The sequence below is a fragment of the Nycticebus coucang genome, chromosome 3, assembly GCF_027406575.1.
Source record: "Nycticebus coucang isolate mNycCou1 chromosome 3, mNycCou1.pri, whole genome shotgun sequence".
In the NCBI taxonomy this organism is placed as follows: domain Eukaryota; kingdom Metazoa; phylum Chordata; class Mammalia; order Primates; family Lorisidae; genus Nycticebus; species Nycticebus coucang.
In genome coordinates this window covers 3,424,727-3,448,290 of record NC_069782.1, presented here as the reverse complement: position 1 = coordinate 3,448,290, position 23,564 = coordinate 3,424,727, and the positions used below count along the sequence as shown (strand labels likewise).

The 23,564-nt window shown below is 48.7% G+C and overlaps 2 protein-coding genes across 5 annotated transcripts; both read right to left on the bottom strand.

Annotated features, from left to right (window-relative positions):
• Positions 1–273: 273 nt before the first annotated feature.
• Positions 274–8,072, bottom strand: CDPF1 (cysteine rich DPF motif domain containing 1). 4 transcript variants are annotated; one of them, XM_053584893.1, is made up of 5 exons: positions 8,024–8,067; positions 4,322–4,524; positions 3,743–3,855; positions 2,656–2,767; positions 274–610 (listed from the first exon to the last, which is right to left on the bottom strand). In XM_053584893.1, exons 3-5 carry the CDS (start codon positions 3,853–3,855, stop codon positions 464–466), a joined length of 372 nt encoding a protein of 123 aa, XP_053440868.1. In that variant the 5' UTR covers positions 4,322–4,524; positions 8,024–8,067; the 3' UTR covers positions 274–463. The 4 variants fall into 4 exon arrangements, with proteins under 4 accessions (XP_053440868.1, XP_053440866.1, XP_053440869.1 ...); XM_053584891.1 differs by lacking the exon at positions 8,024–8,067 and adding an exon at positions 7,520–8,017; XM_053584894.1 differs by lacking the exon at positions 8,024–8,067 and adding an exon at positions 7,520–8,017 and having other exon boundaries at positions 2,671–2,767.
• Positions 8,073–12,064: 3,992 nt separating this feature from the next.
• Positions 12,065–23,266, bottom strand: PKDREJ (polycystin family receptor for egg jelly). The gene is made up of 2 exons (XM_053584872.1): positions 21,772–23,266; positions 12,065–21,703 (listed from the first exon to the last, which is right to left on the bottom strand). The coding sequence occupies exon 2, from the start codon at positions 20,636–20,638 to the stop codon at positions 13,712–13,714; it is 6,927 nt and encodes a 2,308-aa protein (XP_053440847.1). The 5' UTR covers positions 20,639–21,703; positions 21,772–23,266; the 3' UTR covers positions 12,065–13,711.
• Between the last annotated feature and the right edge of the window lie 298 nt (positions 23,267–23,564).

Below are 23,564 nucleotides of genomic sequence, written 5' to 3'. Positions count from 1 at the left end.
TTTCAAAACATTAGCTGTTTCTTTGGGGTTTCCGTTATAAACAAAATAATCTACATTTAAAATAACTTTTCCTAAGCCTCACACAAGGATGTGAAGTAAAGTCTAGACCTACCGACTGGCTCTTGAAGGTAGCCCCATCACTGTTTTTCACAGCCACCCCACATGGCACCTTCCCCCACACACACCTGCAGGCAGTCTCTCCTGAGGGAGGTGTCTCCTCACAGTCACCCCTGAGCAGCCCTGAGGGAAGTCTGGTGCCTGCCTCTGGGGCGGCCCTCTAAGCATGGCTCCTATGGCTCTGTTGCTGCTGCAAGCTGGACCCAGCTCCCTTGGGCCACAAAAGCTGCTCCTGATGGCCTAGAAACAGGCTGGGCATGGCGGCTCCCAGCTCTGTGGCATCCCTGATCCTGATAGGCCTGGACTCTGTGCATGGTGCTGCCCGCTGCCTGGGCACTGACCTCGCTCACATCTGAGAACTGGGCTGGCTGGAAGGCCTTTTTGATGGAGCTTTTCTTTTCTCCAAGTCTTGCCGAATTTCCTGAGGAAAAGCACTGATGTTCTTCTGGACACAAGGGAGGCAAAATCTCTTGGAGTAGAATAGACTGCACTCCTGAAAGAAGGGGAAAAGCAGAGGGCTGGCACCCTGGGGACAGATGCAGCTCCACTCAGAGGCCAGCCCTTCACCACACGCAGGGACCTGGGCAGGGCCCCCTAGGAGGCCCAGAGCAGGGGACATGGCTAGAGCCAGGCCAGCAAGAAGGAGGGAGGGGCCTGAGGGCCTGGTAGGGCATCCAGGAGAGGCAATGAAGGCCTGGGCCACCCTGGGATGGGATAGAAAGACTCTGGTGTCCACACTGCTCCTTCACAGTGAAGAGACAATGACAGGAAGCTGTAGCATGGGCCTGGAGTCCCCCCTCACAGTCGTCATAGCAGGAACAGAGGCTTGGTGACCACCTGGTGCTGGGAACAGCTAGGGACAGGAGGGACAGGCCTAGAGACCAGAAGACAGTGGATAGGCAATTGGTCTGGGTGGGAGGCTGCGCCCACTCTCCCCACGACCTGAAACAGCAGAACTCCTGAGATTCATCCTGGGCATGGCTAAAGACAACATCCCCAGGCCCTCTGCAACTGGGGATGGCCACATGATCCACTCTGGCCAGGGGGTGCCACCTGCTGGTCATGTTCTTTGCAAGAATGGGCACGTGCTCCCTTGTCCCCTCCTGCTGGCTGGGATGTGGATGTGACAGCAAGAGCTGCCACAGCTACAGGGGATCGAAATGGATGCTGTGTGTGGAAGACGCCCTGCCAACAGGGACCACCTGCTCTGGACTCTCATTCAGAAGAAAGTAAGTGACTTTTGTTTTATTTGGGCCCTCTATGGGGGTGGGGTTCCTCATTCTGGCAGCTTAGACAGCATGCCTTATGTAAGGAAGGCTGTCCTTCCTGCAGTTTTGGTTTTTTTTGAGACAGTCTCACTTGGTCACCCTTGGTGGAGTGCCATGGCATCTTATATCACAGCAACCTCAAACTCTTGGGTTCAAGTGATCCTTTTGCCTCAGCCCAGCTAGCTGGGAACTACAGGTGCCCATCACAGCGCCCGGCTATTATTTAGAGACAGGGTCTTGCTCTTGCTCAGGTTGGTCTCAAACTCATGAGCTCAGGCAATCCACCCACTTCAACCTCCCAAGTGCTGGGATTACAGGCATGAGCCACCTCGCCTGACCTTCCTGCAGTTCTGCAGAGTTGCTCAGTAACAACCTACCACCCAATCAAAGGAAGCTAGAGACTTCTGATGCCTTGTGGGGCCCCTTCCCTTGCTCACCAAGTACAGCCAAACTCAAGGTGTGGTATCAGGGCTCCTCACCCCCAGCCCACCCTGCCCTTCCAGTCTTCACTCCCAGCTTCCTCTCAACTGTCAGCTACTCTGTGCACGTGAAACACTCCCTACACATCTTCCCTCCAGGTCTCTGCCTATCGCATCCACCTGCTGTTGTTAGTGTGGTCTGGGACACAGCCCCTTCTGTGCGCCTCCGCTTATGGCAGATGCCTGGGAACTTCTCAGGCCAGGAACACTCTGGCTACAGAGCCACGTTCTGAGTGCCACACAGCTACACGTCTGTCCATCCTTGGGTTTTCAGCTGTCCAGGGACACCTGGCCCACTCAGCCTCTCTGAACCTCAGTTTCCTCATCTACAAAATGGGTGTAATACTACTTTACCTGACTAAATTGGGGGCAGGACTGAAAAAAGCCTCATGTGTAAAACAGGTCCCAAGCACAGGGCCTAGCATACAACAATTGATCAAAAAAGGACAGTCCCTTCTTCTCAGAAGTCCCTCCAAGTGCATGTAGAAAGGTCACCGTCCATGGAGAGAGGGGCACAGGCTGTCTGCACTGTCAGTGAGAGGGCGAGGACCAGGCAGGGCCCTGGGGGTAGGACAAAGCCTCCAAGAATCTACTTTTATTCCTCAGGCTGAGACCTTCTAACTGACCCTCACTTGCCCCCTCACCTGTCCCCTCTGTCAACTGTAGGGTAGACAAGCTGGGCTCTAAGGACCCTCACAGCCTCCCTACTTAGGGACTATTTGTGGGTTTCATAGAGGCTCTCAGGATCAACACAGCAAGGACAGGTGCTCCAGCTGCATACTGTTACCCACCGGGCTGACACACACCAGTCTGCCGCACACGCTGCAGCAGGAGCCAAGGATCAGGAATCCAGCCTTGTCGGAAGTGAAGGGGTCCTTCATGACATAGCTTTCCTCCAGGAGGCTGCAAAAGAGTAATGCCAGCTGTCAGGTGGTGTGAGCGGTGCCCTGCAGCAGTGTGGGCCTCCCCAGGCCTCTACACCTCTGCATGCCTGCATAGCTCGTTGGGGCAGGGGACTGGCTCACCTGTGCTGCAGGGGAGTGATGAAAAGGCCCAGCAGTTGAGGGCTGCATGGGCACTGAAATCAGACCTGCTCCCAGCTCTGTAACAGCCATGGTAGAGAGAAATGCCCCCTCACACCAGAAGGGCTGATACAAAATAAGCCCCCAGACCCCAAACTGATTCACAGCCTAGGGGCATAAGGGCTCCATCTGAGTGCCCCAAGCCCTCCCTTATGTCCCAAACTGCCTTGTTCCATACAGGAATAACCTGGCACCTCTTCCAGCCTTACAGCCCCCGGAGGCAGACTGGCCTCATGCTGACATCAGAATAGACCACAGGAAAGCAGATGACACCCAGGTTCCAGGTCAGCAGAGAACTGCAGCCAGAAGAAGCTGGAGGTCAAGAAATCAGTCTCAGGACCCCCTGGTTCTAGCCCAGGCCTGCTCTGGGCAGGTCTGTGGGAAGCTGGTCCTCATGACTCACTCCCACCAGTACAAGAGCTGCAAAGAGGATGGGCCTCCCACTAAGAAAGTGTCACAGCAGGAATGGCAACAAGGGCACAGCCCAAAGGTGGAAGCCACCAGGGTCCTTTGTGTTTCCACCTGCTAGACTACTTCAGCCTGGACCACAGAACCTCTGCGGAGCTAGTCCTGAACTCTAGGCTGGGGGTGGAGGAAGGGGTGAGGGAGTTGAGGAGTCAGGCGGTACTCAAGCCTTTCCTGAGCTTCCCAGGTCACACCTGAAGCATTTAGAGCCTAGGCAGACATGGGCCTAAAGCACGACACCCAGGCCACATGTTAGACTCAGGTGTGGCACCTGCCAACCAGCTCTGAGCATGGGCTTCTCTAGCACTGGCCCAGAAAAGTATGTACTCACACCACCGACTGGGTGTCAGGGGGCTTCTGTCCCACGTAGCTGTATGGAGCCGTCAAAGCACAAAGCTCACACTCAAACACACCCAGGGGATGGCGCTGTGCCTCAGATACCATCTGCAAGATCAAGAGAATGGGGAGCATCACCTTCAGAACCAAGAATCCCCCACATGGCCAAGCCTCCTCACCTGCTGCACACTTCTTACCAACAAAACGCAACCCCGCTCCCCTCCCAGGGAGCCTCAGGTCCAGAGCAAGTAAGAAACCCATTCAAGGTCACACATTACTTTCAACTGCACATGAGATAGTCACCAAGATAGACTATATGCTGGGTCACAAAATGAGCCTCAAACTTAAAAGAATAAAATCAGAGTATGTTCTCCAATCCCAAAATAATTAAATAAGAAATCAGTAACAGAAAGATACCCAGAAAATCCCCAAATATCTGGAAATTAAACATTTCCTAAAGAAACCATAGTTCAAAGAAGAAATCAAAGGGAAATTAGAAAATATTTTTCTAATGAAAACTAAGTAAAGGCTTGGCGTCTGTGGCTCAAGCAGCTAAGGCACCAGCCACATATACCTGAGCTGGCGGGTTCGAATCCAGCCCGGGTCCGACAAACAACAATGACGGCTGCAACCAAAAAATAGCCGGGCGTTGTCGCAGGCGCCTGTAGTTCCAGCTACTTGGGAGGTGGAGGCAGGAGAATCGCTTGAGCCCAGGAGTTGGAGGTTGCTGTGAGCTGTGATGCCACAGCACTCTACCCAGGGTGACAGCTTGAGGCTCTATTTCAAAAAAAAAAAAAAAAAAAAAAAGACAGAAAGAAAAAAAAAAGGAAAACTAAGTAAAAGCTAAAATACAACATACCAAAATATGCAGAATGCAGCTTAAGCAGGAAATTCCTTAGAAGGAAATTCATAGCTTTAAGTTTTTATATTAGAAAAAAAAGTTTCTAAGTTTCTAATTTAAGAAACTATAGAAAACCAAATCATATCCCACATAAGTAGATACAATAATAAAAAATTAAAGAAATAGAAAATCAACAGAAAAAAATCAACAAAACCAAAGCTGTTTCAGTTTTTTAAAAAATCAAGTAGAATCGATAACCTCTAATTAGATGAATCAAGAGAAAAAAGAAGATACAAGTTACCACTAACAGGAAAGAAAGTGGGAACACCACTAAGACTAGAGACAGTTAAGGGATACTAAGGGAGATTATAAACAACTTTATACCAATAAATTTGACAATTTAGATGAAATGGGCAGATTTCATGAAAAGCGCCAATTATCAAAAGTACTCAAGAAAAAAATAGGAAACCCTATATCTACTAAGAAAATCAAATTCATAATTAAAACTTTTCCTGGAAAGAAAATAAAACAAAAGAACATATAAAAACTTCATGCCTAGGAGTTTCTGACAAATTCTGTCAAGCATTTAAGGAAGAAACTCTTTCAGAAAACAGAGGGAAAAGGACACTTCTGCAGTGATTTTATGAAGTCACTACAGTATCATACAGACAACAAAACTGCCAGTATGACCCTGATACCATTCATCAGGCAAAGCTATTACAGGGAAACTATAGGGTAATATCCTTCATGAACAGAAATACAAAAGTTCTTGGCAAAGTATCGGCAGATTGAATTCAATATGTAAGAAGCCTAATGCATCATGACTACGTGGCTTTATCCCAGGAGAGCAAGGTTGGTTTGACATTCAAAAACCAATGAATGCAATTCACAATAATAAAAGGATAAAGGAAGAAAATTATATATTCATTTCAATAGACATAGAAAAAGCACAACAAAAGTCAAGGCTGTCGGTGGTGCTGGAAGAGCCCAGCTCCCACTTCAAAATAAAGTGGCTCCCCAAATGACTATAGAACCAATTCCCTTCCCTGGCATTCAGGGACTCCTTAATTTGGGAGCTGCCTTCCCTGCTCACCCGCTGTATCTCCCTTCACAAGCCAAGTTACCGTTCATCTGGCTCGCTTCCGATCCTCCAAATATTCCTGGACGTTCTCACCTTGCCTTTGCTCCGGCTATTCCTTCCATCTAGTCTTCCCCCACAGATCTACCTAGGGATTCCCTCTGGCTGCCCTGAAGACTTTATCTTTGACTTTCAGCAGGTTATGTAAATATCTAAGTCTTTTTCTTTTAAAGTTATTTACCCTGTGGTACTTCTTTAAGCAAATCGTTTGATATAGTCTTATTATTTGAGGGAAAATTTAAATATTTTTTCTGCTGTAAATGTTACATCACTTGATATTGGCCAAACTTCTTGGAAGCTCTGTTGTGGGTTTGTTTTTACACTCTTCTCTTTGTGCTGCAGTTTGAATAATTTCTACTGATCTATCTTAGAGTTCACTGATCTCTTTCCTGTTAGCTACATCAAATCAGTTAATGTTCCTTCTGCAGGCATTGTTCCTCTGCACTGTTTTTATTACTAGTATTGCCCTTGACTCCAGTCTCCTCTGCTGAAATTCCCCATTTGTTTATGTATGTTGTACATCTTCTTCATGCTTTAACATATTAATCATACTTTTGTTTTAGACAGTCTCACTTTGCCACCCTTTGTGGAGTGCCGTGGCGTCATAGGTCACAGCAACCTCAAACTCTTGGGCTCAAGTGATCCTCTTGCCTCAGTCTCCCAAGTAGCTGGGACTACAGGCACCCACCATAATGCCCAGCTATTTTTAGAGACAGGGTCTTGCTCTCACTCACGCTGGTCTCAAACTCCTGAGCTCAAGCAATCCACCCATCTCGGCCTCCCAGGGTGCTGAGATTATAGGCTTATCATACTTACTTTCAACTCCCTGATAGTTTTAACAGATATCTGGGTTGTCTGATTCTGTGGATTGTTTTGATCCTTGACAGCGGGAAATATTGTTTTTTATTTGCTTTTATTTCTGTATGTTGCAACTTTGGTTGGAAGTTGGGCATTTGGTAAGATAGTGAGGTAATGAGTAAAACAAGACATGTCTGTTTCTACTGAGTCTTTGTATGAGGTATTGAATCAATCACAGTTGAGATGGTCTCGTTCATTGGCTTCAAATTTCTCTGCCTGTACTTAGGGTGAGGATTCATTTGCCAAGAGTTTTTCTCTGTCATCTCCACCCTAAACTTTAGGCCACAAGTTGCAGCTGCTAGTTATGTTGGGTTCCCTGTGGTCCTGATCCAGCTGTAGTCTCACACTTTCTTAGGAATCCTGCCTCTTCCCAGGTATAGGAACCTCTATCAGCGGTTCTCAACTTGTGGGTCAAGACCCACAGGAACTGTATTAAAGGGCCGTGGCACTAGGAAGGTTGAGGACCACTGCATACCACTGTAGGAATTTCCTGTCTCTCTTCTGGCAGGAGTTCCTTTTCTCTATCCTCAGCGGCAATAGGTTTTCTCTGTGCCCAGGATGGGTAGGGAGAGGAATCCAGGCAGAATCCCAGGAAAGCTTTTGGCTTGTTCTACACTTTCCCATAAGCATCTAGCAAGTCCTAGAGAAGAGCCAGAGGGTGTGCAAACTCCTTTCTGTGGCGACCAGGGGCTTTATACCCTAACACTAGCTCCCAATTGGTCAACAACACGTCACTACACCTGTTAGCAGAACTACCCGCTGGCATGGAAGTCCCGCTCATGCTCACCTTCGGTTTTCAGAGGTTCCTGTCTTTCCTGACATTTCTGACTAATTGCTTGCCCTGTAACTTCAGCCATTTGATGTGTTTCCAAAAAAAAAAAAAAGTTACTATTTGGTAGATTATCCAGCTCTTTCTCTGCCTGCAGAATAACTACTTATCTTTCCACGTTCTTATCAAAAACCGGCACCTTGCTCCCAGCTCTGACCTTCTCTCTTCTAAACCTGACAGTGTGGTGTATGTATGTCAAGCAGACTTTTGAGTTGGACAAGCCCAGGTGTAAATCTTGGAAGCATGGGTCACAAATGATTTCAAAGAATTAAAACCTAGTTCAGGCGTGCGTGATCCCAATCCCGTTTCGCGACTGCACAATGGAACTACCCCAAGGCCCCTGTCGGCGGGCGACGGTGGCAGGGCGGCCCCGCACCTGTGAACCTTCGCACACGCCCTCCCACCACCTAGCACCGGGGGCCTGGCAGCGTAAGAGATCAGGCGGCTCCGCACCGCGAGGCCGACACCCTGGGAGCTTGGCCCCGCCACCTGCACCCTTTCCTGCGTCTTCTGTTCGGTCTCCGACGCTTGGGACCGCACAGGTCTCCAAGTCAGAGCCGAAAGCCGGACTCCGAGAGACAGAGCAGGCCGCCGCGCAGCGCGCACTCACCGCCACCCGCGCCGCGCGTCCCCGCGTCCTACAGCGCGTGCGCGGCCCCGCCCCGGAGACCCAGAGGCCCCGGCACAAGCGCAGGCGCGGGGCGAGGGCGGGGCTTTGAGGTCGTCAGCTCCTTACCCGGAGTCTTTCCGGTCGCCGCAGAGCGCCGCGTGGAAGCCAAGGCGGCGCTGAGGGGCGGCGGCGGGGCTGGGGCGGGAGCTAGCGCAGTACGCGGCCTGGGCGAGGAGCGCAGCTTGTTTCTGGGTTTCGGCAGGTCGAAGTCCGCGATGGGTGGCCCCTTGGAGAGGGACGCACGTGTCCTGCCGCTCCCGCGTCTCCGGGGGTGAAGTGCCCGAGCCTCGCTGAGCCCGCTGTCTGCGCCGGTGGGACGTCAGCCCCCATACGCAGCAGGGGACAAGACGGGCTCAGAGCGAGCCCTGTAGTTCCTGCGACCTTTATAAAACCGCTTGGTCTCCAAGCGGGCTCCTCGGGCTCCTCTAAACCTCACCGTGGCCTGAAACGCCCGCCCGGCTCCTGACCCCCGCGTGGGAGTGCATGAGAGGCACCTTCCATGGGGCTGGGGCACGGGTTCCGAAGCCAGCGGGCCTGGCTTTGCCTGTGGCCTCCGCTCTTGCCCAGTTGGAAACCCTCACCCCAGACGCCGTGGGTCTTCACCTGTTCCTTGGGGACCACAGATTTTGCTGCCCTCCTTCCCTCCATAATTTAATGATTTTCCGCAGAAGAGAAGGCCTGCCGCAGGGCTGCAGCCATGGTTCTCCGCCTGCCTGTACCACCAGCCTGCAGTGCAGTCTTCTCGTCTCTGTCCTGTCCCAGCCGTATCAGTGGAGCCCTCTGTGATTGTCTCCTACGCTAGATGAGGTGCGCACTCATTGCCAAAGTGTACTCTTCTTGACCAGAATATATTCATGATTGTCAAGCCACATTTAAAGGAATATTGTCAAGTTGCTGCAGACTCTTACCCCTTATTCTCAGATTTAACTCTTCTGAGGAATTGAAAAGGATTAATTATACACATCACCTTAGTAGCGTGGAAGCAGAACCACCCCTGAGCTAGAGGGGCCCCATCCCTGGGCCCCAGGAATTAGCAGGCAGTTTTATTATGTTTCTAGCAGACAGCTTCAACTGCTACAGCAGCAGCATTCTTTGAATCAATTCACAGCTTATATCCTGTTTTGTTTTTTTTTTCTGGATCTGCCCAAAGATGGAACATGTTGATGAAGCATTTCAAATTTATCCTGTAACTACTTTTAGAACGTGATGGCAATCCCATGAGTGCTGTTGGAACAATTATTCTGGACATGTCAGGAATGACATGCATTGGAAGAATTAAATGAAATAGTAGATGAGATTTAAAGAACAAATTGTGGTCTTTGGCAGAACAAAATTATGAATTTGAGCTATCCACAGTTACTAGAAAAAGCTTTTAAAAATCCAAAATGATTAAATATACTGAATAAAGTGTTAGGCAAAAAAAAAGTTTTTCAAAAGAAACTGCATATGAAGTAAGCACTAAAATGATATTCAAGAACAACATAAGCAAATTGGGACTAAGAAACATTTGGTGGAGTCTGAAGAAAAAGATTCATGTATAAATAATCCTGTAATTTCTGTAGAGACTTATTTTCTGGCCACTGTAGATCAAAGTGAAGTCTACTAAAGAGAGATTTTGAACAAGGTGAGCAACCTACTACAATTTTCAGTTTTCTTTATTAGCTTCTCAGCACTGAAATATGTAAAAGAAGAAAAACTTAAAAAATCCTATGTGAATCTATATACTGTTGTAAGAAACAGTGATAATAGTGAAATAATATTTTATGTAATGAAAGTATTATTATTATTTTTTTGTAGAGACAGAGTCTCACTTAATTGCCCTTGGTAGAGTGCCATGGCGTCACACAGCTCACAGCAACCTCCAACTCCTGGGCTTAGGGGATTCTTTTGCCTCAACCTCCCAAGTAGCTGGGACTACAGGCGCCCGCCACAATGCCCGGCTATTTTTTTGTTGCAGTTTGACTAGGGTGGGGTTTGAACCTGCCACCCTCTGTATATGGGGCCGGCACCCTATCCACTGAGCCACAGGTGCCGCCCAATGAAAGTATTTTATAATATTTTCTGCAGTCATAATTTTTCCTATGCACCCTTCTTACGGTGTTTAAACATGATACCAGTATTCATGGTTCAGTTCTTATAAGGCCTTAAGAACCTCATTGCTTAAGTCCACTTGCCACTCTCAGCAAAGTGAAATTTCTCCCTTTTCAAATAATAAAAAACTACAAAGTAGGAAAGGTCATCTAATTTGACACTTTTGAATAGAACACAATAGTGATATCAACACAATGATTTTTTCTGAAATGAAGGCAAGAAAAATAAAATTTGTAAAATAAACACATAATAATTTATAGATTATATATGTGTTTATTGCTCACCAAAGCATTGTGGTCCAGCACAGAGCACCCAGAGGTGGACAATTAAAATTAAATTCTGTTATCTTGGATATTTTGCTAATTTTCAGCTATACAAAAACCATAGCTTTATGCATTATTTTTTATTTTGTCCTTATGAAAGTGTATTTATCAAGATAGATAGACATATTTTACATAACAGTTTGTAAGCTTTTGGATAGCTAGACATACAGAGATTTATAGTCCTGCCATGAGCCCACCAGTGTTAGGATGGGCTTTCAGGAAAAATAATTGCCTGTATGTTGTGGTAATACCTGTAAAATGTGTAAATGTGGTCTTAAAAGATGACTACAGTATTGAACAAATATTGTACAGCATGTGTTTAGGTGAAGACTCAGAATTATGAAAACTGGAAGGAATTGAATTCAGATTAAAATCTCGAGCTAAGTCTTGCTAATAGCAAAAGGGATTCTGTGGAAGAGTGACTCCATTGCACCTCATTTCACTAGGGATGAAAACCATCCTGTTCAGCCCGTTCTCCATTTCTGCCAATAACATTCCAGTCTAAAGGCTTGCATTTTGCTTTGAGTGCTAATTAATGAAATGTCAGAAGCAGGCCTTAAAAATGCAAGTCTTCATAATTAACAGAAGAATTTGATGTAAATGAAGAACATGTCCCTTCTCTCCAGGAGCTGCAAGGGGGAGCTCTGTCTCATGTCAACTGCTTGTTCAGCGACTGACTTAGTGAGGGGCTGCACTGACAGTGAAACCCAGAACACCCACCTTGTCTTCCTGTGCAACAGAGAGAGTTGGGAGGGTATTCTACCAATTGTTCTGGAATATACCTACTCCATTCCTGGAAGTATAATGAGAACAAAGAAATCTTTTCTTTTCTTTTTTTTGAGACAGAGCCTCAAGCTGTCGCCCTGGGTAGAGTGCTATTGCAGCACAGCTCACAGCAACCTCCAACTCCTGGGCTCAAGCAAATCTCCTGCCTCCGCCTCCCAAGTAGCCGGGACTACAGGCGCCTGCCACAACGTCCAGCTATTTTTTGGTTGCAGCCATCGTTGTTTGGCGGGCCCGGGCTGGATTCAAACCTGTCAGCTCAGGTGTATGTGGCTGGCACCTTAGCCACTTGAGCCACAGGCGCCAAGCCAAGAGAACAAAGAAATCTTAAAAGACTTATTGAGAAATGGTTGCTACCTCTTGTAAAAGTGGCCTTCAAAAGAAACTGAATTTTGATGTCTTACTTGATACTTTGTCTTTCTGATAATGTTGCAATCTGCCTCTCTATGTCTCTGAACTATAAAAATTGTTGTCATTGGGCAGTGCCTGTGGCTCAAAGGAGTTAGCGCTGGCCCCATATGCCAGAGGTGGCAGGTTCAAACCCAGCCCTGGCCAAAAACTGCAAAAAAAAAAAAAAATCTGGCGGGTTCAAAACCCAGCCCTGGCCAAACTGCAACAAAAAAATAGCCGGGCGTTGTGGCGGGCGCCTGTGGTCCCAGCTGCTCGAGAGGCTGAGACAAGAGAATCGCGTAAGCCCAAGAGTTAGAGGTTGCTGTGAGCCGTGTGACGCCACGGCACTCTACCCGAGGGCGGTACAGTGAGACTCTGTCTCTACAAAAAAAAAAAAAAAAAAAAATCTTGTCATTGAAATCCTACGACTGCAAGATCTCTCATTTTCACCAAGTTGAGGTAATCTTGTCTCATTCAGCAGAACCCACTGCTGTCTATGGTCCTCACTCAGACCACCTCAAGTGCTCATTCCTGGGCTGCCAGTGACTGCTGCCTCTCAGGCCGACTCCAAACCTGCCAGCAGTCTCCGCTGCCTCAAAGCTGCCCAGCGTGACCAGCAACTGGGGCTTGAGCTCCCTCTTTCTGCAGCCCAATTGCCAGGGCATTGGAGCAGGTTGCATCCGGCTTCTGTCAGCAAAAATTAATCATTTGATCCTCCTTCTGACTCTTTTTCCCATTCTATCCAGAAGTCAGGTGGATCAGAGACGTGCTAAGGGCATGTCCTCCAATCAGAACCTGTGGGCTACTCCTACGACCTCCAGCAGGAAAATTAGAGAATCCAAGTCTGACCTTCTGACCTTCGATACCTGTATGAGTGGCCTGGGTCTAGCCTAGACCCCCTCATGCTCTCACCTGGCAGAGCAGACTATGGCTTGTGGGTTTCTCAGATGTCCCCTCTGGAGGGAATGATGGCCCTGCGGGGCGTGGTGTCCTACGGCCATTTCAGTGCCACTCAGGGTGACAGAGACATCTAGGTGGGTACAGAGCAGCCACCCTCCTGAGTGGGCGGTCCCTGTTTCTGGCTGTCCACTTTGAGGACAGTGTGAACCCTGTGCGTGTGTGTATACACCCCTCACTCAGAAATCACTTCAAGTCTCACAGAAGAAATCTGAAATTTAATTCTGGCAAAATTTAAAGTGACATCTACATAAACGAACATGTTTCTGAATGAAATATTATAGCTGTTGGCCTTGTTTCTCTTGAGTAATAGACTACATTTTTCTTATTCCTAAATACCTACAAATAACCTAATGCCCCAATCCTGGATGTATATATATTGCTATAGTTGGTATGCAGAACACTCACTGTATTATAATGTTAACCCATATGCACCTTTTTGATGTTTAACAAAAGCCATGTCTCTTGGTTAGAAAATGTTATTACATTTTACTTTAACTTGCAGCAGGCATAATGGGAATCTCCTGGCTTCTGGCCCCTGCATTCCCAAGCTCACACGCAAGTCCTGGAACTCCCCACGGGGCCCTGGCCCAGCAGGACTGGAGGAGAGGGTCTGCAGCCCTGGTCTGCACAGAAGACGCCTCTTCAGGCAGAGGAACCTGCAGCCCTGGGCTGGAGCAGCAGGCCACTGACTTCCAGCTGGGGTCAGAGACAGAGAAACCCCGCAGCTACTCCACTTACCAGTCCAGGCTGGGGCCCCTTCAGTTCCCTCCCTCAAACCTGGTTCTCCAATCCTCCAGACTGCTGCAGGGGTTGCCTCTGTACCAGGAGCTGTAACTGCCCTCTAAAGGGAAATGGGTTCTGCAGCCCTGCACTGTGATCCAGATGCTACCCTCCCCCCAGATGCTACCCTACACTCCGACTTCCACGTTCCCAAGAGTGGGGATATTTCCAAATGGAGTGTGTACTGTGAAGAATATGGGTGGAAGGCACATCTGAACCACTAACACCCCTTAACCCCCTTAACCCCACAAACTCAGCACTTGGGGAGACACTTGCTTATGGCTCTTGAAAGCATCACTCATCAAACAACGAGGTAAACCATTTTCTTCCCATTGATGTTTCTGGTCTTTAGTCCCAGAAACCGGCGGTTTTTCTTCTCTGGCTGCCCATACAGCATATTGACAAAGAACTTGGGCTCCTCTTTGGCCCTGTCCTGTGAGGTCTTAAAGCTAAACATAGTTCTAAGTCTGTGACACAGATAGGTCATCGCTTCCACTTCATCTGATGGCTCTTCATAGACGGGCTGTTTCATGTCCTCATAGGCAGACAGAATCACTGCCTGGAACAAGTTGATCAAGATGCAGATCATCACCAGCAGGAAAGACGAGAGGAACAGGACCCCCAGAATCCTGTTTTCAGAGAACTCAGTGTTCTGAAAAGCTGAGACACAGTAGGAAAACACTGTCTGGGTGGCATGAATCATGTTACTGTAGTTCCATTCGTGTTGACCAAATACCAGGTAACCGAAAGCCATGTATACAAAGAAGTATACAGACACCACAAACGCCATGTGGCAGATGCCAGGGAGGGCTGCCTGGATGGCCCTCTGAGCCAAGCGCACATCATAGAAGAATCTGGAATACCTGAGGGTCTTCAAAATTGTCAGAAATAATAGGAAACCCAAAATTATCCTCATGGTGTGATCTACTTGAGAAACTACATGAAAGGGAATGAAGTTTTCAGGATGCGACTTGTAAAGCTGAATCACATCAGTGGCCAAGACATGCTTCCTGAGAAAGAGCACAATAAACACAGTAAATATGCATTTTAGAGCAAAGTTGAGCAAATTATACACACTTCTCACGTAGGAGGCTCCTTCTTGCGTAATGATATAGCCCTCGTCCACAATGTAGGCTAAGAAGAAAATGAGAATGGCCACATACAAGTAGACCTCTGCTGAAGTTTTTCTGTCAAATGCAGCAAGTGAAAAAGAGTGTAGGGATATGCTTGTGTTGACAACTCCTAACTGAGAGACCTCAAATATGACGGAAATGCTACAAAACAGATTTACGTCTGGATTAAAAGTCGTTAATTCCAAAATCACAGCCCATGTCTTCTCATCAAGCCAGTTGCTTTCTTGAAGTTCTTTGAGCCTCAATGTGGAATTAAATTGCTGCTCTTCTGGAAAAAAGTAGAATGCATATCCTCCAGACCCATAGGTATGTAACAACCCATAGGAATAATACACCCATTGCTCTCCTTGAGGCTTATAAGCAAACCCGTTGATATTCTTGTCTGTATCCCTTTTGTTAATTTCATTCCAAGAGCTAGAATAGTCTTTTGTGTCTTCTGGGTCAACACCATATTCGGGATGGCAACGAATTTCCCTTTTGATGCTGTTCTGCACAAAGTTTTCAGCAGGTAGACACCCTTTTTCACTAGACTGTGCTCTCACTTGCCTCATCAGTGGAAGGCCAAGGATCTTGGATGAGCTGTCAAGAAGGAATGTCGGGTTTAGGTCATTGTGTAACAGAGGCAGCAGCACGTTCTTCAGCCACCTGTAGATGTCTTCCAGCTTGGTCACGGCAGCAAGACCCACAGAGAACTGATCATGAAGAAACTGGTTGTAGTAGAAGCTGTCGGTGTGGCGCAGCAGGACAATGACCACCACCAGCAGGGCCAGAAAGATCAGGTGAGTCACAATGTAACTCAGGAACAGGAGGGCTCTTCGCTTGATCTTCTTCTTTCTTTTGAATATTCTAATTTCATCTTCTGTGAGGGGCTGGTACATCCTGGAGCTTTGGAGTTGTCTGACCTGGTCGTGTATCCTCTGCATTTCATCAGGATGCATATTCACTCCTGGCAGCGTGATCTCTGTGTAACGATACGGGCTTGACCACGAGAGGTTTTTACAGTACTTGGGATTATTTGTCCTGATACCGGACATGAGTATAATTTTAGCTGGCTGCACCAGAAGGACTGACTCAAGGAAGGAACACAAGGATGTGAAGAGCCATTCCATTGACTTGTCATAGCCATAAGTCAGCCCATAAAATACAATAAAGAAGGAGGATATGCTGGAAGTGGCAAATACCAAGAACCATGCTATATAAATACACCACCAAGGCGGGACAATCTGGGGCTTTTTTATAGCGCGGGGAAGATTCTCTTGGGAAGAGTGCTCTTCAGAATTAACATCTTGACTGGCATTGTTGTTGTTGTTATTGGAATTTGCATTTTGTCTTTCGCTCTCTCGGGACTTGGTTTTTGCTTTCTCATGCTGGTGCTTTGATTTAAAGGTTGATCTAACGGAACGCCTGGGAAGCCGAGATTTTCTCTTGGAGACAGGCTTTGCGGCCCCCCTGGTCTCTGTCGCCTCCCTGGTCTCTGTCTCCTCCTTGGTCTCTGTCGCCCCCCTGGTCTCTGTCCCCTCCCTGGTCTCTGTCGCCCCCCTGGTCTCTGTCCCCTCCCTGGTCTCTGTCGCCTCCCTGGTCTCTGTTGCAGCAGTTTCGTCAGCATGCCACTTTCCCAAACGGTCTTCCCAATGTCCACTGTCTTCTGACGTCACGGGTTGCTTCCGAGGAGACACCTTGTCTAGACTCACTAGAGGTTTCTTCTGGGAATAGGTGAACAGAAAAGTTATTAATAATTGCATGGGGATTGTGAGTAAGACGCTTTCAATTCCTATCATCATTGATCTGACGTAGCGCCACTCTGTTGACTCAGTTTGTTCTTCTCCATTTAGATTAAAGAACATAATGTTACAAAGAAGAGAGCTTAGCAACATCGCTAAACAACAAGACAATCTTTGGAGTCTATTGAATGGTTTTGGAACAACGGTAGCAAAAATAGAGAACCACAGGTGGCTTTTCCCTAGCTTTTTACTCACGTCTATAAAGAAAAAGTCTGTTCTTCTCAGAGGCTGATCTGAGCTGACAGCATGAAATGTTCTGTCCAAAGTGGTGTCAGTGGAAAGCCATTTCCGGCATATGAACAGCCAAATGTGTCTGCTAAACAGATTCTCCACTTTGATTCGACTTAAATACCAATTAGGCGCTTTGCCTTCGTTGTTATGCCACACACGGATGGAATGGACGTCTCCCAAGTCACTTTTTGTTGTCAGGAGGAAAGTGCTAATGCTTCCCCGGTAGAGAGTTGTAAATTGAGGGTGGCTTAAACAGTGCACATCACTGGTACTTGCTGTACCCTGAAGCTGCACAAAGACATCAGCCTTGGTCCCAGCCCTGCAACGACTTCCTGTAAAAACAGTGACCAAGTAGCACATGTCATCATAAGGATCATTATCGGGTAGAACTATCGCATGTCCCCGGAGAAACCGGTCCATTTCATCCCTGTGCAGGGCCCAGAAAGCCAGGACCATGTACAAGAATATAATAAAAAGCACAGTGATGAGGGTCACGGGGTTCTGGTAAACGTTCTTGATGACCATTAGCCGCAGATCCACATGGTTGGGGAGCACAATCACCCTGGCCATCACATAGCGGGTATGCAGGGGGAGGTCGGATAGCTGGAACGTGTCTGCCTGCCGCTTGGCCCTCGCTGGCCACCTGCAGATACAGTGTACCTCGTCCAAGGTGGTCTTTTCACCGGGAACGCAGTAGTCTTCCCTCCACTCACCCTGGATCCCGTACATGTCCAAGCATTGAATGCTGAAAAGAGAAATCCTCACTAGCTTGTCAGTGGGCTCTAGGAGGAAACGAGGTGCCTGCAGCACCACAGACACGGTACACTGGGACGAGCGGCTACGCTGAGCTATGAGCTGCAGCAGAGACAGTGAGAGGCACACCACGCGGGCTTGCTTCACTGGGCAGGCTGGGTCGAACGGGACACTCTGGCTGGCGACTGGAGGGATGTCATGAGGCACAAGGAAGCTGGCGACCAGAGCTGCGGAGGTGATCTGACTGCCTGCGTACACCAACACCTTGAAAAACACAGTCACTTGAGTCACGATGTGGACCATCACCTCCCTCAGTTCGCTGGTGTCCACTTCAAAGCTAAAGGCCCCAACCGTCTTCTTCAAGGCCCCATCCACCTCCTTGTTGGGTCCCACTGTGAGATTAAAAATCGCAAAGGTCAAGTTTTTCCTGAAAAGGGACACTTCCACCACATCGGGTGTGATCTCTATCACGGTACTGTTGTGTTCTCCGGTCATCCTGAAGCCAACCACTTTTACTGAAGCATTTTCTTGGTCACTTAACCAAGGAAAGGGGTCCTCTGCAAACTCACAAAACATTGTAGACACTGGAGCATTTGCAGGCAGTTGGGGAATGCTGCTCACATTGAGTGTTGGATAGAAACAGTTTCGGCAGTGTTTCTGGTTTCTGAAGATCTGGGTAACCTCCCGTTTTTCAGCTTTGTTGACATACATGTTAAAGTTGGGGGTTCTCATGACCGTGGTTTCATTTCCTGGTACTTTGCTAGCCAATATTGTGTCTGACAGAGATTCTATTACATAGAAAGGATCTTTAACTATTTCATGACGATCAGTTAGTTTAAGGATGTTAGACAAACTTGTTAATAGTCCAGTGCTTACGATTTCTATTTGTTCGGATCTAAAGTGTTTATCGTCTCGTCGATACTCTTGCAGGCCTTGACTTGCTTGCCACATCCTCACTGTGCCGTGTCTCTGAGCAGCTCCAGTAAGTTCAGAGGGTTTCTGGGTTAATTTGGTTATAGTCGTCACTGCCTGGCTGATGCTCACCAAAGTGCTCAGGGGAAGAAGGTAAGACTGATTGATGAGGTGTTCTCGGAGACTGAGTTTGTCACGTTCGAGAGGTGATTCAGCTTTCATGTTATTCAAAATGGAAGCTAATATATACATTAAGTAACCTGCAGGTAAGAAGTTCTGCTTTTGAAGCAAAGTGGACAGCAGTGAATTTGGCCCCCTGGTGAGATTGAATAACTGACGCAGCACAGTCTTTGATGACGTCTTGTCAGTAGGTGCCTGCACAGTGGCATACAAAGTCACCTGAGAAAAAGCACCCAGAGAGTCATAAACCTGAGCGTATATTTTCGTGGCATAATGATTAGCCAACACACCGACAGGAAGAAAGGAAGGGGGTGCTGTGGATTCACTGCCCAAATACAGGATCGCCCCTAAGGTATTCTCTTTTACTGAACTGATTTCACCAAGACTGTGGAGATAAGAAACAATTATTTTATATGTAAGAGGGATGTGATTATCCTTAAAATTACTACACTGGACAACAAATTTAGTGAATAGTGCAACTCCTTTTGTCGGATTAATCTTGCATTCTCCAATTTGCGGGCCATGGTTAATAATGATGTCATGCCTGAAGACTGAGCTAGCTCCACTCCAACTCGCTACATGGAGAGAAACTGAAAACTCAGCTTCCGGAAAATGACTAAAAGCGAATGCTTTTACAGACAGATAAGTGCTATTCCTTCCTGTCACCGTTTGTGCCATCCAATCAAACAGCATTTCACTACCTGAAGAAGAAACAATGGACCATTTGTAGGAATCGCGACTTGCACAATTGGTGCAATTTAAAAACAAAGAAAATCTATCTGATGAAATTAAATTTCTATCACAATTCTCGATGCATGAAATTTGTGCAACAGCTGTAGGTCCTTGGAGCACTTGTACTGTTTTATCAGAAAATGCGGTTTTGTGACCTTTGTGTACCACCAATCTGAAAAAATACACGTGGCCTCCTTTAAGTGTTTCTGGCGAAAGTGTTAGCACAGGGCCAGGGGTCCCTGGCCACTTGAGATTGGCCTGCTCCGGGAGACAGACTTCCTTGCTCATTACTGCTATTTGGTCTTCGCGGTAGTTTTGTGGATTTGTAGTACAGTGCCAAGAAAACCGGAGTCCCTCTTGTGGGTCGTCAGCCTCTGGGTCAGACGATGTCGATCCGTCCAGAACCAGCTGATCTGTGAAGCTCACCGTTTCCTTGGCATCTCCGAGAATGATGGCCCTCAGGGGACGTCTGACAACGCAGAGGTAGATGGCATCTGAGTCTTCTAGGACAGGCATTTTTTTATTCCTTGTGTTGATGATCAACGTGAAATTAATCATATACACACCCAGAGGTAAAGAAGATTTGGGGATGTGTATAATTAACGGATTCCTCATTATCTTGATTTGTGGCAGATGCAAAGGGTGAGTCCAGTTGGGCGTATCGTTCACGGAGGGCACGGAGTAGAATTGCCAGTACTGATGCATGGACAGGAAGAACATGCAGTCGTGCAGAATGGTGACGTTGATGGTGGCCGACTCCTTCCACCCCAGAACCACAGGCACCCCCTCGTGGTTGGTATTGATCTTCACCTTCTGGATGGTGCAGCGGTACAGCTGGCAGGACACGGAAGACTGCACGGCTGTGTCGCTGGGCGAGCCGGCCGCTTCCAGAACGATGGGCGTGGGTCCGTCCGTGGGGCACTGGGTCTGCGCCACGAAGCCGGTGTGGGGGCGCGGGTCGGCGAGCGGGGCGGAGCGCGGGGAGAGGCGCGCGGTGGAGGGCGCGTCGCGCGCCGTCCTGGCTGCCCCAGGCCCAAACAGCCGGAGTTGGAAGGTCCAGGCCAAGGCCCCGAGCGGCTGCGGCAGGCGGGCGGACCAGGCCAGCGAGAGGCGGCCGCGGGGCGCCCGGACGCGCAGGTCCACACGCGTGGGCGCGGCGGGGCCCGGCTGGCCGCGGAGCAGGACGCGCACGCCCAGGCAGTACCGGCCCCGGGGCCGCGGGGACACGGGCCGCACGCCGCCCGCTCGGCCGGCCCCGTCGCGGAGGAAGCACAGGTAGCGGCTGCCGCTCCACAGGACGCCGCCGTCCCGGGCCGCGCGGGGCCGCAGGATGAGGCCGGGGCGGTCGCCGCGCTCTCCGGAGCCCGGAGCGCTCCTGTAGAGGCCGCCGGACGGCGAGGCCGACGGTCCGGGGACGGCGGCCGGGGCCCAGCGAGGAGCCGCGGGAGGCGGGAGGAGGCCTAGGCTCAGGCCCAGGAGGAGGAGGAGCGCGGACCCAGGCCGCATGGCGCCCGCCCGGAGGAGCTGGGAGAGCCCTGGGCGGGCCCAACTGCCGCGGGGTCGCGAGAGCAGCCGGGATGGCGGGGCTCACGGGGACAGCCGGGTATGCGGCATCGAGGGTCACGGGGCAGAGGGTCTCAGCTACAGCGAGGTCCAGGGAGCAGCTGGGACGGGGCGGTGGGGGCTAGTGAGGCTTCAGGGAGGGGTCCCCACTCCTCGGTCCCCCACGGCCCGGCAGCAGGGATTGCTCGATGAGGGTAGCGTCGCTGCTGGCTAGCGTCTGACTGCGCTTGTCTGCAAGGCTGGCTGTCCTGGAGGGCATGTGGCTCTACAGTGTCGCCTCTGACGTTTTCACCATAGGGCTGTCATCTCTGGCCCCTCACTTAGGCAGGGATTCTGTGGACAACCTTCAGCCTAGGTTTGTAGGTTTTCAGCCCATTCGATACAGGTTTTGGGGAAAAGCCTGCTGCCTTGCCCCCCTGGTTCTCTCTTCCCTCCAGTAAGGCCACACCTCAGGCAGAGGAAAGGCAACCTGACCAGCCACAGTGTGCCCCCAACTCCCCACCCTCACAGAGCCCTGCCAGCCGACACCAGCTCCTGGCCCCAGGCCCCCAGGGACATAGGTCAGGGGGCCTAGGGAAGGCCTTGCCTCTAAGCAGGGGTGAGGGAAAGGGAGAGAAAATGCCGCGTTGTTCCTGCACCTGCGATGGTCTCCAAAGGCATTTCCCTCCAGCCTTCACCCTGCCATCTTCTTGTACCCTGGAGAAAGTGCTAGGTAGGGTGACTGAGCTCCAGCCTGGGTTGTGTGAGAGGCTTCTTGGCCACACACAGTTTTGTTCTTGACCTTTTGGGGCCTCCTGATCATGCAGGAGTGGAATGTTTGAAACTTGGGGTCTGGGCATCTTCACTTTTTCCAGGAGGATGTTGCCAAATTCTTCTACCAAGGCCCCAGTTTACACTGGGTAGGGGGGCAGGGAGGCATTACCTCAGGTGCAAAACTTAAAGGTGAGGGGCACCAAAAACTTATTAAGACAAATTTCTTGATTGGGATAAAGTTAACATAAAAGTAACCTTTTTTTTTAGACAGTCTCACTATGTTGCCCTCGGTAGAGTGCTGTAGCATCATAGTTCACAGCAACCTAAAACTCCTGGGCTTAAGTGAGTCTCCTGCTTTAGTCTCCCTAGTAGCTGGGACTATAGGCTTCCACCACAGTGCCCAACTATTTCTAGAGATAGGGTCTCGCTTTAGCTCAGGCTGGTCTCGAACTGGTGAGCTCAGGCAATACCCCTGCCTTGCCCTCCCAAGTGCTGAGATTACAGGTGTGAGACACCATGCCAGGCCCCAAAAGTAACCATTTAAAAGTGTACAAATCAGTGGAATTAAGTATGTTCATGATGTTTTGCAAACATCGCATTGTCTTTCTTTTTTTTTGAGACAGAGTCTCTCATTCAATAGCTCTAGGGTTGAGTGTTATGGCATCATAGGTCACAGCAACCTCAAACTCTTGGGCTTGAGCAATCCTCTTGTCTCAGCCTTCTGAGTAGCTGGGATTATAGGCACCCACCGTAATGCCCAACAATTTTTAGAGATGGGGTCTTGCTCTTGCTCAAGATCGTCTGGAACTCCTGAGCTCAAGCAATCCATCTGTCTGGGCCTCCCGGAGTGTGAGGATTACAGGCATGAGCCATTGCTCCCCCAGCTGGTTCCAAAACATTTTCATTACCCTGAAAGGAAGCCCGAGACCCATCCTCACTCACTCCCATTCCCTTCTCCTCCAGCCCCCAACTGCCTACTTTGTCTTGTGAGGATTTGTCTCCCATTGATGTCTGGCTTTTTTCACTTAACAGTACAAACGAACCTTCACAGCATCATGCTAAGCATATGTCTTCTTTAGAGAAATGTCAATTCAAATTTTTTGCTCATTTTTATTTTCATTTATTTATTTATTTTTATTGAGACAGAGTCTCACTATGTCACCCTCAGTAGAGTGCTGTGGTGTCACAGCCCACAGCAACCTCAAACTCTTGGGCTCAAGCGATTCTCTTGCCTCAGCCTCCCACGTAACTGGGACTATAGGTGCCCACCACAACACCCAGCTATTTTTGTTTGTTTGTTTAGCAGGCCCTGGACCGGGTTCGAACCCACCAGCCATGGAGCATGTGGCCAGCGCCCTAACCACTGGGCTACGGGCGCCCCTTTTGCTCATTTTTAAATTGGGCTTTTGAGCTATGTGTTTGTTTTTTTGTAGAGACAGGGTCTTGCTGTGTTGCTGAAGGTGAGCCACCATGCCTAGCCTAAAATTCTCCCCATTCTAAAATTCCTTATATATTCTGGATGCTAGACTCTTATACAATACATAATTTGTGAATATTTACTACAGTTCTGGAGTTTCCTGATAGCGTCCTTTAATGTAGAAAAGCTTTTAATTTTGAAGAAGTCCAATTTATCTATGTTGTCGTGATTGTTTGTCCTTTTGGTGTTATATCTGAGAATCCATCAGCAAATCTGAGGTCAGGAAGATTTCCCCCCTGTGTTTTCTTATAAGAGTTTCAGCTCTCATATAATACAAGTAAAATGTTAATGCAATACTTTTGAAAATAAAAATTAATACTAAAAGCCTGTGATGCACAAAATATTGCCATTTTAAATAAAATCCACCCCTGCGGGAGGCGCCTGTGACTCAGTTGGTAAGGCGCCGGCCCCATATCCCGAGGGTGGCGGGTTCAAACGCGGCCCCGGCCAAACTGCAACCAAAAAAAAAAAAAAAAATAGCCGGGCGTTGTGGCGGGCGCCTGTAGTCCCAGCTACTCGGGAGGCTGAGGCAAGAGAATCGCTTAAGCCCAGGAGTTGGAGGTTGCTGTGAGCTGTGTGAGGCCATGGCACTCTACTGAGGGCCATAAAGTGAGACTCTGTCTCTTTTATAAAAAAAAA